This window comes from Perca fluviatilis, chromosome 5 (assembly GCF_010015445.1).
Source record: "Perca fluviatilis chromosome 5, GENO_Pfluv_1.0, whole genome shotgun sequence".
Classification (NCBI taxonomy): Eukaryota; Metazoa; Chordata; class Actinopteri; order Perciformes; family Percidae; genus Perca; species Perca fluviatilis.
The window spans coordinates 9,506,433-9,521,309 of NC_053116.1; the positions used below are offsets into that span (position 1 = coordinate 9,506,433).

Sequence of the window (14,877 nt, forward strand, 5' to 3'; positions counted from 1 at the left end):
ACAAGAAAAAAAAAAAAAAAAAAAAAAAAAAAAAAAAAAAAACACAGACTTCTTCCAGTACAAGAACATTCTGAGTTCTTCAACCAGCTATAATGGTAATTAATATATATTCTACAACTATTCAAATCACAACCCTAAAACTGAACTCATACAAAGTGTCTAACCAGCCCTTGAAACCGTGCACAAAACATAACAAGCTGAACTTCTGCAGACAGTTAATACACCCTTTCTCATCAACCATCTTTCGAATATCAAACCTGCCAGACCAACTCAACTTTAAACTCCACCAACTGCCAATGTCTTCGCGTTCATCCTCCACCTGCACAATGACCTCATCCAGCTGTGAGCCACAAAACACTTTGCTTTGAACCTTCTGTCCAAGTCTGATTCCATTTCAAGGCCCGGTCCAAGTGAGCAAACTGGCTCACCTCAAGTCCAGTCCGTTACGTCTCCAGGGGAGCACATTATTGATTCTAAACCTGGGATAAGCTTCGCCGCTGCCATCGAGCTTTTAACAGGCACGTTTTAAAAGTAGGCAACAGGTGATACAACTGGCCGCACAAACTTTTCTAATACGTCTCTCCACATCAGTGTCAAATGCCTCTTCCGGTTGATTGCGTCGATTTTAAAGTTCCCCACTGAAAGCCACGCACCAAATGCTGCCTGGCACTGAATGCTGCCTTCTCCTAATCCATTTAAGAGAGCTATTCCTGACTAAATTACACCTGACGCCCCACTGCTAAAAAGGTGTTGGAAACTTATCTCCGCCCGCAGGTATTAGGTCCTCTGCCTTCTGCCTTCCCTGAGCCTCGACTTTATCCATGGCAAAGTTTCTCAAACTGTACAAAACTCTGAGTGCGAGGCAAGCTGCCCATGTTAAAGCCCTGTGTAGGATCTCCTGGCGATAGGGGGGCTTTCTGCCCACTCCATCAGACAAGTGTTGTATTCATGCAGAGGTGAGTTGCATGCTGGGACGGGCACTCTGGGTGACACAAAGATCTCTTTTAAAACCTCCTCCTACATCCAGAGACTTTCTTTATGTTTTGCGCATAACCGTAAGAGGCTGACATTTTTCTGCATTAATTAGTGCCCGCGCCCTTTATGTCTCCTGACAGATTTATTCCTTTTTATGAATGTGCCAGCTCTGTGATGACTGAGCTCAGCTATTTCTGCGGAGGTACAATGCTCACACTTTGGCCTCTCGGAGATGAGAAACACCAAATGACCGAACGCAGTCCTGTCGTAAGATTCTCATCCAAGACAAAGCGCTTCCACTTCTCTAATAGCTGAAAACGAGTTAAAACAACATGCAGTTAGATATCTCAAGTTGAGGCATAATATTTTCCCCAGGGTTGCTTAAAAGGCTGACGCACTGCTATTATGCGTCTAAAATGGGAGAAAGAAATACTGTGAGAATATGCGGCACCGGCCAGGGGGAAGGGAGGGAAGTTGTCACACACAGCGACCCACATGTCCAATTTTGGGATAAGAAATTAGAGGGTAGGATGGGAGCCGGTTTGCTGCTCAGCTCTGGGCTTTGCAGACATATGGTAATAATCTGAAGCAGCTTTGAGCACGCGGCTTCCCTTTTAATGAAGAGAGCAGTCGTGCAGCATGAGAACTGGGCTGCAAATACAAGGGCCAGGAACAGAGGCTTCGCTTTCATCATCTTCCATCAGATCACCTTTTAATAAAAAAGAAAGACCAGAGAGTACCTGCCTCTATTATGGCACTGACATTCAAATGCACTTTGATCTGATCTCAGACTAAATATATTTAGCTTATAAAAACAAAAGAAAAAATCTTATTACATTCATTTAGGAATGGACTCTTTACAACGAAAACACCAACTCATATCTGGCAGCTGTGTGCTGGCCCAGGGTGCACTTCCATTAGAGAGCAAAGGTATAATAATCACAACTAGGGCTGCACAACATATCGGGGTTTTTTTTAAGTCTATTTTATGCAAATGCTGAGCGATGCGACAAAGCGACTGCCAATCGGAGTAAAGGTAGCGTGAGGGCAGCATGACGTCAGTGGTGCGAGTCGAAAAAATTCAAGATGGTGGAAAACGCTTCAGGACATCATATTTCTGTATATATCGGATATGTTTGGCATTTTATCGCATATATTCTGTTACTTTTATCGAGAAATAAATACTTTTAAATCCAAAAACATTGTTTTTGTGACTTAACAATACCTCTGAAGTAACTTTTAAGACGCGCTTGAAGGTAGCACCGGAGAATTTCTGTTTACTGTTGCCAAGCAACCAGGGGTAGGCTAGGCACGCCCAAGGGGGTAAGCTTCGCTTCAGAACTCGAGCCATCTATGGCGCCATTTTGTTGCTACCTGGCCATCACCTCCTGTTAGCGTTCCGCTGACCGCCATTTTTTTTTTACGTCACTTGACTGCGAATAATTTTACATCTGAAGCGTTTAAAGACTATTTGTCCATTGTTTATTTCTAAAGAAACACAACAATGTATAAAAGGCTCCATTACCTTGTACCTCACGTTATGGCTCCGTAGCAGACGTTTTTGTAAAAATAGGCTAACGATTGTGTCATAACCAAGTGACTTACTGTCGCACAGTAGAGGAATTACCGTACAGTACAGGAGAAGCTCGCAGGTAGTTTCGACTTACGTTAGCTGTTTAGGTTTAATTACTAATGTTAGCATGTTAGTTAGCAATAATTAGCCTGTGCTTATGTTATCTCCTTACATATACCTATACTCTCCATCTCTGTAAGATTGGGAATTATTGAGATTTCTCTTGGCACAGCTACCAGAAGACTTCCAACTTTCAGACACGTTGCTCACGTCACATTTACGTTGTCTCTCTCAGTTGGAGGCTGCGCAGTAAAGCTAGCGATCACCGGAAAAGTGCTTCTAATATCCTTCACTGGTCTCCGTCCAGAGCAACGGGGTCTATTGGTCCATTATATATATGTCAATGGGCACGCCCAGGAGCACCCACAAGCGAACTTGTGCATGTTGCTCTCTTTTGTAGCTAATGTGACTGTAGCGTGAAAGCTATAGCACGTGACTATTTTGTATTAATGAACGTCCGTTACATTCAAGCCATTGCCCAATGAGTCGATACAAAAGCTAATTAAGACTATGAGCTCCACACAACTCTCTCTGGATTTCTCAGTAAGGCTATGCTCAGAACATGGTACCGTCCGGCGACTTTAGCGCATAGACACAGAGTGATGCGTTTAATGTCACCGCTGAAAAAAGGACAACAGCAGCGTTCAGCTTTGGAGACAAAATGGACATAAAAAACGTAAAAGATAACCTCTTCTGAAGAGTCCATGTTTTTTTTTTAATCCTCCATGTCCTCCTTTATTGACTGGATAAACACTACTAGCAACTGTATGGATGGGGGATGGGGGTGGGGTGGGGTGCGCGATCTCCGAAAGGTTTTGCATCCTGTCGATACAACGACAGTGATGTCATTAGTTAGAATTCCTCATGTGAGCGACAGAAACTACGCACTATAGATAGAAAGGGGTTCTCCAGAAATTCAGTATTGTGCCTTCATAAAGTTGGGGGCCTTGTAGAAGAATGGTCTAAATAAAAAAAAACGGCTGAGGCAGAGATATTCAGAATTTTTACTCCCTAGTATGGTTCAAGCTCCAAAAACACTGGATGCTACATTTCCCATAATGCAACTTGATCATTTAATTAGACCCTGTGTGCCTGTGTACAAACACCCTCATCTTTCAAACCCCCAACACTGCCAGGGTATAACGCAGGCCTCCTGAGATGACATCACTATGACATCACCAGGGCTATTTATTTTAACTTTTGAAAGCTCCACCAGAACCACAGAAGACATTAGGAACTAGTACTTCTCATGAAGACCAAACTGAACACCACGTGTTAAATGACTAGGCGTTCCAAATAATGTGCAACACCTGATATGAGACATTCTTATCCCCCTTAAAACAAAAAAAAGAAAAGATAACTTGGATCATTAGATCAGAAAATGGTGTAAAGTTATTCCAAATGTGGCATCCAGCAGCTTAGGGAAAACATCATCTCTATACCAGAACCAGAGCATGCATCTCTACAGTACCATCCTGAACACAAGCCCTTAACCTCCTTTCTACTGACATTGGGTAATGGCTCACTAAAGCGTGTTGTACAGTAACCGCAGCCCAGCTGGCGCGCGCACATCTGACGTCATGAAGTCGCCGTAACCATTTATACCCGCGCTGGTGGTCGCGACACTAGTTGCAGTCTTCTCCTGAACAGCGGTGGCACTAATGAGCAAAGGCTTTGCTCTTTCTACGGACCAGAAGAAGAAAAAAAGGTCAGAACAACGGCAGAACTGGCACCAGCATTGCCGTCAATGCTTCGATTTGATGACCTACTTGGTCGGATCAAGCCTTTCATAGCATTAAATCAGCATAAAAGAACTCATCTTAACCCAGTAGGTTTACAAGAGAGACTTGCAGTCACTCAGAGTCCTGGCATCTGGTTGTCGGCGAACTGGTTCAGGCCTCCTGTTTCCACTTTATTGCGCGCCGCTGGAAAAAAAAAAAAAAAAAACAGCGACCTCTGGTCGCGCGCCATAAATACGGGCGCGCCGGCAGGATATTACATCATTTTGACGTCAGCATGGCATGCGCCACCTTGGATGCAGCTAGTATACCGTACGTGTCAGAAACATACGTATTCACTGGGGCACGTCTTCTAGTGCTATAAAGATGATGGGAGGAGCAGCTCAGTATTATTATCCTACAGAAAAGCTCCAGGACATTTAGGGAACATTTTGGGAAATACACAATATTCACAGATTAGGAGTTTGATGAGAAGATTGATACCACTCTTATTTCTGTCCGGTAAACCTACACTGTGTAATTTTTTTAATTGATTCTTAGCAAAAAAACATTTGCTCTTTCAGAAATATGTGCTCATTCATGTGTAATTACTCCCACCAACTAATCAAAGTATTCTCGTAAGCCATTCAGAATACATACTAGCGAGTCGCTCAAATGGCGGCCTCCATCTTTAAAATACATTAGCCAAAGAGGGACATACCTCCGCCTTTCACGCTTTTACACTCAGTGGCACTGCTGGACTGCCGGCAGATTTGAAAGCCTGTTGAAGATGGAGGATCGCACCTATTCTCGAGGACATGTCACGGAGTCGCCAAGGAAGCGAAAAAGAGAATAAAAAAAAACGACAACGCGACAGGCAAAGCAACAAGATCAAAGTTAATATTGGAGTGGCTAGAACGACTGGCTGCATGTAAACGATGGAGATACTAAGAGCTAATTTCGGGTTCGGCCATCGTAGGAGTTGAAACGCGCTCGGAATGGGAGGGGCTACAAAGTTAATATTCAGTTGGTTGTCATCCACTGCTAGATTGGAGAAATTCTTACACAATGTAGCTTAAAATATGAAGCTACAGCCAGGAGATGCTTAGCTTAGCATAAAGACTTGAAGTGACAGAAGCGTCGGCAGTAGTATGAATGAATGAATGAATACTTCCCAAAATGTCAAAAAGGATCGTTTAATATAGTATAGGTTTGCCAGTAAACACACCTAAAATGTTTGAAATAAAAACTGGAGTTCTTTATTACAAGTGGGTTTTTTTCTGCACTGAGCATTCACCATAACAAAAAAAAAAAAAGTTGGCTAAACTACCTGGAATTTGTTTTGGTGTGAGACAGAAATAACCTCCAAAGTGTGCCGAGCTTGAATGAACTGGCTTCCCAACAGAATCACACTCACTAAAGTATTAATGGTGTGTTGAGAAGTGAGCGTGTGTTAGCGGGTGCAGTACGACAAGACTGTAAATGAGCCTGCCGGAGTGTGTGCGCCGTGGGGGGAGAAAAGTGTGAGAGCCAGAGTGTTGACAGAGGGAGTGCAGTTGAAGGCTTGTGCGTGCCCGTGTAGAGGAGGTTTGGGGTTATATTTAGCAAGGTGGCCCATCAAACGGGCCGAGGTTAACCCTTCACCGGCACAGCGAAGATGAGGAGTGGTTTAAGACTTCCTCCGCGTGAAAGAGAAAATGTAAAAGATGAATTTCAGTTTCATCTCTTTAAAAAAAAAATTTAAAAGAAAATAAACTCTTCCAGTCTCCGGGTCAGCTCAGTTGGTTCTACTCCGACCTGCGGCCCTTTGCTGCATGTCATTCCCCTTATCTCTCCTCGTTCATGTCTTCATCTGTCCTGTGGAATTAAAAAGGCCTAAAATGCCCAAAAAAATTATCTTGAAAATTATCTACCAGCCAGACTGTCTGTGTCTTTATCTCAGATGCAGGGAGAGTAATGAGTACAGCCTGTGCCTGGTCATTTATTCATCAGCATAATAACTGCCAAACTGCTGCTAACAAGACTAAGAGTCTGCAGCCATGCAGACACAGTGCTGCTTGGAGCTTAAGGATGATGTCAGCATGCTAACATGCTCACGATGACAATGCCAACATCTTTAGCAAGTATAAGTGGAGAGCTGAAACGATTAATCGATCGACAGAAGATGAATGTGCATTGCCAGACCTTCCTCGTCTGGCTAGTCCACACAGCATTCCGGGGTGGGAGAAAAAAAGTGCTCTGGTCTATTGGCATTTCTTTAAACCAATCACAATCGTCATGGGCGGCGCTTAACGCCGGAAGGAGCAACTGTGCCGCTGCAAAATAGCCTCGGGAAGGAACTTGTTTTGGTGGAACTTGTCTACGTTGAAAAACTGTTTTAGTCGTGCGACAGAAAACTCAGATTGGACAGATAGTCTAGCTAGCTGTCTGGATTTACCCTGCAGAGATCTGAGGAGCAGTTAACCATAGTCCTCAGAAATCCACCGGAGGTTAGAACGCAGACACAAAGAAAGCGGACATCCGGCCGAAATGAAAGACATCCGGCGGCACCTGAACAATCCCAGGAAAGGAAACCTTGTCGATATAGACTAATCTGCATCTAGTTTGATCATTTAAGTCACGTTTGAAACGAAAATGCCAAATATTAACTCATTCAAGCTGCTCCAGTGTGACGAGTTTTGCACTATTGGTCGAACAAAACACGACAATTAAAAGAGGTCACCTTGGGCTTTTGGAAATTGCTGGAGTGTGAAAAATTGTGATTTTATTCCTTTCCTTCTTGAGACCCGAAAATAATCTACAGATGAATCCATAATGAAAATAACAAGTTGCCGCCACGGTGTAATTTTTAATACCTATAGTGGATGTAATGTTTTTTTAGTCAACCATCTTTAAGGGTGTTATCATGCTAACATTTGCTAATTAGCACTAAACACAACGTTAAGATGAGGCTAGCATGATTTGCAGTAGTTGTGCAGGTAATTGTTAATAAATTAAAAGTATTGTATTAAGTTAAACATTTTGACTAGATGATGGAGCTAGATACAAGTTAGAGGATCACCAAAGTTATTACAGTTTATCATGAGGGGGGACATGGTCTGTATCAAATGCCATGAAAATCCCTCCATAAGTTGTTTCAGTCTGGACCAAAGTAGTCTGGCTATCACCGGTCTACATTAGTCTGGGGGAGTCTGCTCTGTATTTTCTACCGCAAAAGAGGCGGGATCAACGGGCATAGTTCAAATGACTCTGTACGCAATTGGATAGTCCTTCAACCAATCAGACCGACGATCCAGGTGACGTGTGCTTCGGTGGCCGCCATGTTGAATGTAAACGCTGCTTGGTCGCTTCTCTATCGTCATCGTGTTAAACCCGCCAATAGTGCGCCAGGTGGATAAGCCGGTTTGTGATTGGTCCCCGCAAAATTGTAACGGAAGCAGGACAGATAAACGTGCAGGTTTCCAGCCTGAGCCTCAGGGCGAAATCAAACCGCCGGCAGATTGGGCTGGGTTTACCCAGTCTGGGACCGAAGTGGTGGACCGACTAAATCTGTAATCAGCTTAAAAGGCATGCCACAATCAGCAAGATGTAATACATCTACAATCCGAGATGGGATTGGGTACCTAAATATCATTTTTTTTTTTTTTTTACCATATTATCAACAGATTATATTCTAATATTTTCTTCTAATGATAACACTGCTACATCAACCGTCAGAAAACGTGCTGCAAGAAGAGGGTGTGCAGGACCACCCCCCCAGCGAGTGAATTACTATGAGGCATCATGTAATTTAATCGTCCATCCTTAAACCAGCAGGCACAAACAACCCCTCTTCAACTTGTTGATATGAATAATCCCATAATTGAAACAATCTGGATAAAATTGCAGTGGGGGCTGCCGTTGAGAAGCCAATAACAGAGTGAACGGGAATCAAAAACACTTATTTCCTTAAAAGTACAGTCATTGTCATGTGGAGGGTTGCAATGCGCATAAACAGCCATTTAGCCAGGGTGGAGGTTAGGAGTGTGGAAGGACACATTCAGAGATAAACCTTTGCCGTTATGTTTCTGAAGTTAAAGAAGGCGCATGTGACCTTAACACAGCCCCTCTAATTATCTGCTGCACAGTATGACGAGGAGCAGCAGCAGCACACTGTTGGTCTATTTACATCATGGGACCTAAGAGAACGACAATGGGTTTTAATGGATCATATTGGTTAAACCTTAGACCTAATGTAAAGATAACACTGACTAGTGACACACGCCTGTACAAGGTTGATTCTGTATGCAAATTAAATTAAAATGCAAAGCAGAGCCCAACAGTTTGTTCTCGGGTCTGATGATGCAGAACAGCAGAGCAGGAAGAGGACAGAGAATACTACCTCTCAGGGCGCAAAAAAAAAAGACAATATGCCATCTGAAATTTGAACCCAAAGAACCACGTCTACTGTTGTGAAGCAATGTCCCACAAAACGGAATAACAGCTATACAAAGTGCTGCGAATGAGGGTCATAAGGGCCGAAAAATTCAGGAGTAGTAGAACAGTCTCAGCTTCTGTTTACCATCAGCCATTTCCAGTGTCCTGGGAGTCCTTTGTAAGAGAGAAAGGGATGATCGGAAAAGATACGTGGGGGGAAACTGGCCTCCAGCTGTGAGCGTGTTTATAATGACTTCATCTGTGACTAAAAACTGCAAAAATAAATCTCAAAAAAGCCAACGGAGAGTTGCTAGACTGATCCTGGCTGCAAATTGCATTTGCTGCCGCTAGGGCGCATCTAGATTTCTAGGCTAATAAGAAAGTACACTGAGGACTAAAAGATAAAACGGACCAGAGGTCAAACGGAAGTGGCACCAGAACAGCAGCATTCAAATAACTAAGGGCTCAATATTCTTCTTTTTCTTTTTCCAAATGTACGCAGCTTATGTCTGATGGTTGTGCATTAAAATAAAATAAGGAATCGTTTGGGTCACAAGATCTTTTTTGCGCTCCCTGCTGGAGTGAAATCCACATACAGGAAGCACAGTGCCGAAATTAAGAGACGGCGAGGAAGGGAAATACTGTCAGACACAAGAAATAGGATCCAAGTCATTGCATCAGTGCTTGATTTGTTTCCCCATTACAGTCTGTAACACATATTACATTCAACCAGGGGAGGTGGGGAAACAAGCTGCATTGGAAGGTAGACCAGTATTTACTGGGATGCAACAAGCAGTTTTTTTAGGAGGAAGAAAACAGTCAAAGTGCCCACTAGAGCCACTGAAAAAGTTGTTACAGAGCCTGCCGTGTTAGCGACATCGAAATGCTGTGCAGGGCCTTCGTAAAACGAGTAAAAGTTGTTGTGCAAAAAAAGATTTATTAAAATGAGGTGCACCATTGCACACGAAGGTGGGATATTAATTCCTGAGCAGTTGAAAGAGAGAGAGAGAGAGAGAGAGAGAGAGAGAGAGAGAGAAAAACAAAAGGGCAGAGCAAAAACTGTGACCCGGAGCGCCATCAGGAAAAGGCAGAAATGCAAAGAGTGGAAAAGAGAAAGGAAATTAGTGTCGGGGAAAAAGTGGAACAATGGAGAGACAGTCTGAAAAAGGAAGTTTGAACTGTAACAAGCCACGAGCCAGGCGAAAACCTCTCACACACACACACACACACACACACACACACACACACACACACACACACACACACACACACACACACACACACACACACACACACACACACACACACACACACACACACACACACACAGTCTAGTCAGGGTTGAGCGTTGCAGCAGGAAGACTAAACACTCCAAATGTTCCCTCAGAGCTCGGCAGACTTTTCAGAGTAAAGGCTCCACAATTCTGCTTAAAAAAATGAAAACAACCATCCCATTAATTTAGTAACTCTTTTGGAGCTTTCGATCACAAACTCATGTGATCAGACTCTTTTCTCAGACGATGTACCAAAATGAACCTCACCTTTAACGCCGACATGGGCCAGAAGTCCTTCAACAACAACAACAAAATGTGATTGATGAAATTTGAACACTGATAATTCCATGGAAACTCCGTCTGCTGATGATCACGTACTACGATCGAAAGCTCTAAACTAAAGAATACTAAACGGACCATGTGGTATGTGGCGTTTTCTCAGAATGCTATTCAAAAATACACTTTGAACCGCATCTTTAAAGCCAACATGGAGGAAAAAGGCCTCGGTTAGTGCTAAGAAAAAATATCATATCACAATCAAAAATCATCATATCACAATCATGTGATCTGATCAAAATCTCCAAAACAGCTACCAAACGGGCCTTGATGAAGTGAAATAGTTTTGTCAAGTGAAGTAACGGCAGGACCGAACAAGCTGAACATCTGAGAAGATGAGTTTGTATTTTGAACGTCTTTCAGCAGTAATTCTCAGTAGCCTAAATGTTGCTTGATTTATTTATTTATTTATTTTAATCTGAGCATTTCTTTGGCAAACTATCTTGTAAATGGGCCTTGTGGCGAGACTTTTTTTCTCAACAGGGAAAACTCCGTATGAGGCTCACGTGACATGATCGAAAGCTCCAGAACGGCTACTCAATGGACCTGGTGCTGAGACTGACAACTCGAAAGTGGCGTTAACCTGCAAACATACCAATAATATTCCAACATGAACATATCTGAGCATCAACTTACGAAAATAAAGTGTTGGGACTATAAACTTACACTAACCAAACCCCCAATTTCATGAAATCATTCATTTAAGCCAGAACTTCATGAAGCCCATCTACAGATGTTCTCTTTTATGATGAGCGACACTTTAACATCCTAATAGTTCACCGAAAGAAAGTAAGAGCTGAGGTTTCTAGTCTGTGGGGTTGTTTTTTTTTCTTCTTCTTTTTTTCCTCTTGGTGGTGGACAGAGACCAGACAAGACATCTGGTCCCAGATTAGACCAGTGTGTTTAAGACAGGCTTAAGACTCTGGTGGCCTGGAACATTGAAGGGTTCCAGACTCAACCAATTAAGGCTGCTAAACTTTAACTCCATGCTTACTGTATGAACCCATGAACTGCCCGCAATGCATATACATCACACATGTAAAGTCTGCCAGAGAGAGAGAGAGAGAGAGAGAGAGAGAGAGAGAGAGCTTGCTGGGTCTGAAGCTAAAACAATAAGTATAATAATAATCTGCAAATATTTTTGATCAGTCTTTAATAGTTCGGCTTTTTTTTTTTTTAAAAGGAGAAATGTGCACAAAAAAGAAGAAGAAAGAAAATCACTTTTTTTATTATTAGTCTAATATTATTGTAAACTCACTCTTTCGGTTTTAGGACAAACAACCCATTTAACCATGCCTACTTGGGGAAGCAATTGATAGTTTCAGCCTTAGGAAAGACTACATATTAAAATGTTTTTAACTTTGATGTGAATTATGAGCTGGGAAAGAAAGAGGAGAGCACAGATGGCATGCCAGGGAGGAAAAACACAATAAATAATGTTGGTTAGGAGATTTACACGAGCTAATAATCTATCATCTGAGTGTACATGCTGCTGAGCCTTCATCATGAGGGGGAACTTCAGATCACTGTGTACCGTCTTCCTCGGACTAAAATACTCCATGCCTCCAGCTGGGATAATTGCTCAGGTCACTCGCCAAATCCAGCTATTAACTTTGACGGTGGGGAGGGGAGGGGGCATTAAACAAAGATTTGGAGCCTGAGGATCAAAGTCTTCTTTAAGAGAAACTCAATGCGCGGGGTGAATTACACACAAGGTGTTTCCAGTACAGAACAAAGCGTCCAGGTGACTCATGTTAAGAAGATGCTGACTTATGCAACAGCTTGGCATTGATGTGGAAAGAGAGATCATATCAGTGAAATTACTTCATGAAAACTGAGTACTTACTGAGACGTAATCGGAGACCAAGCCAGCTCCTCGGTGGCGATTTGTGCAGAACTGAATTCATGGTCCACTTGTTTGGCACCATCTATGCACGCAGTCCTTCCCCCGGAGAGAAAATAAGCCCTGCACACCAACAACAGCAGCAGCAGCTCTCCTCGCAGGTCCGTCTGTCGGTGCGTGTGGCAGGCTCAAGCGCTAATCACCCGGCGATGTTTAACGAAGCAGTCCCCTCTATGGCATTCTCAACTTGCTTCCCATTTTCTGCGGTCGCTCTTCCTTTAAAAACGCCTCTTCAGCCTGTCGGGATCGGTGGTCGGCGGCGAGCACAAAGCTGCAACTCACATCGCGGTGAATGCACGGAAGAGTGGCAAACCTGCATCCGCGAGAAAAAAACAAAAAAAAGAATGAACACAGTCTATCAACCAGCGAGGTACGGCTGCAAGTTGGAGTCCATGCTAAGCTGTAAATAACCTGTTGCTGGCTGGCTGCACACACGCGAAAAAGAAAAGCTCCTCGACGTCCCCAAACGTCTGTTGGTGCAGGAATGAGATTACGAGGAGGAAAAATACATTAGTCGTGTCCTTTTTTTTTTTTTTTTTTTTTAAAGAAGCAAACCCCACGGCTGGACTTCGTGCTATGAACTTTTACACAACGTGCTGCTGAAGTTGAACACACCGAGTCCTCGGCGTCGTCTCGCCGCCCTCTCCGGTCAACCGTCGGCTCTCCATTCATTCAGACAACCTGGCTGGTTCGGGATCCACAAAAGACTCGATGCAGTTTGTCTCTCAAGTTGTGCAGCGTGTGACAGCTAGAGGCGCCAGAGACACCTACACTCAACACAACAAACCAGAGTCCATTCAGTTTCTGAGGGATTTTATCCAAAGCACATCCAGATGCCTGTCAACAAAGTTAAATCTTAAAAAAAATAAAGTCAAAAAGAGAGAACATATTATTCAAATTACCTTCTTTCTTCAGTGGTGGAAAGTAACTAAGTATATTTACCCGAGAACAATGTTTAACTAGGCTACTTGTAGGCTACTTTACTTGGATATTTACATTTTCTACTAGGCCTACCCTAGCTATACTCCAACATTAGCTACAATTCATTTAGCTAATCCACAGCATTCGTTTCATAACATTTTACTTGAAAGATGAATAGAACAAAATATAATGAACAAATACATTAATATAAGTTACATTTACCAGGGTAACATCAATAATTATCCAATAAACTTGGCTACATTTCTAAATGACACCTGAGTTTGACGGAGACGACGGCCGTTGCTAACAGATTTAGCTGCAATTAGCTAGTGTAAGCTAATGCTAAAGACTTAGCACAACTTTGTGAGTTGGTTTAAAACTGTCTCCAGGTCATGTTTAAAGGCGTCTAGCTGATTCATTTAAGAATATAGGGATACAATAATAAGTAATGTACGTGATGGCTACATGCATGGTATAATAAATAATAATAAAATTATTTTAGTTATAGACCTACCTTTTTAAATAGGCGTGTGGTTGACCTGTCTGCACTATTTTTTTATGGTTTTATTTGATTTTAATTCTGTACTGTGTTTTTGAAAAAATATTTGAACAAGCAAAATGTTAGATTAGTGCTTCAGTGTTTGTATTTGCGAACAGTACGTTTCACTTTTACAAGCAGAACGGATTTAAGGATAGCCAATGAGTTTGACAAATGTTACACTATCCAACCCAAGTTTGGCTGGAGTTGCTGAAGTGTAAACTTCCCCAAACAAAAGAAAGGACAAAGTGCCTATCATTATTCTGAACTCCGATATACTCCCTGGCTCTCATGTTCCAGCCAAGAACAGATAGATTTCTAATGTAAGCTGTTATCGTGAATAATAATATACAATAATAAGCTAATGATATTCCCCTAGCCTTTGAAAACAACGCTTTACTACTGTAGTAGGTTGCAAACCTGAAAATATGCACTACTAATATCCAATATCAACAGACATTCAGGGCCCTTAGGTCCTACTTTGTTGCCTGATCAGAGAGTCCAACTTGAAGAGAGGACCTGTACCCCAAAATATAGTTTTAAGATCTTTATTTAAGACAGAAAATCAGATTACCATGAACCAAAACTGTGGTTGTACACAATGCACAAAAAGTGGGAGAAATGGGGGGTTAACAGGCCCCCAGCAGATAATTTTTTGTCCCAAGCACCCTCATGGCATTACATTATTGTGTAGTTTTTAAAAATCAAACCATATGATGAAACAGTGAGTCTGCTACGTCTGGGGAGGTTCAATACTCCAGTGTATTTTTAAACTCAACAGGGGGATTTGAGCGGTTATAATGGCACACTGCCTCTGCATTGTTACATTACTCAGCACAATTGTCTTGTTTGTTTGGGGTGTGGGGGGGGATGGGACGTGACATAAGTGATATGACAGAAGGTTTAAAATTAAAATAGAGCTACACAACCAAGATGCCCTTAATACTTTTCAAAGCTTTAAACATACCACTGATTCGGTCAGGAGCATAATGTTAATGAGGAATATTAATAGCACATGTATTCTGTTTTAGGAAAAACTAAAAATGTGCACAATCAAGAAGCTGGGGAACTCTTGGTATCTTTGCTTCAAAAATCACTTAGTCAAATAATCGACTAATCCTGTTTTTGAACAGTACTGGGGCTGACAGCTTGCGCTCTATTTG

The 14,877-nt window shown here is 42.3% G+C and overlaps 1 protein-coding gene across 2 annotated transcripts in view; it reads right to left on the bottom strand.

The window, feature by feature from the left end:
• Window positions 1-13,023, bottom strand: part of plekhg5b (pleckstrin homology domain containing, family G (with RhoGef domain) member 5b) — a 91,856-nt gene extending 78,833 nt beyond the window's left edge. Inside the window, exon 1 of one of the 2 annotated variants that reach the window (XM_039799968.1) lies at window positions 12,199-13,023. In XM_039799968.1, coding sequence (XP_039655902.1) covers window positions 12,199-12,280 — 82 coding nt within the window. In that variant the 5' untranslated portion in view covers window positions 12,281-13,023. Of the gene's footprint in view, window positions 1-428; window positions 819-12,198 lie in introns of those variants that run through there. The other variant, XM_039799971.1, reaches the window with a different exon arrangement.
• Window positions 13,024-14,877: the final 1,854 nt, after the last annotated feature.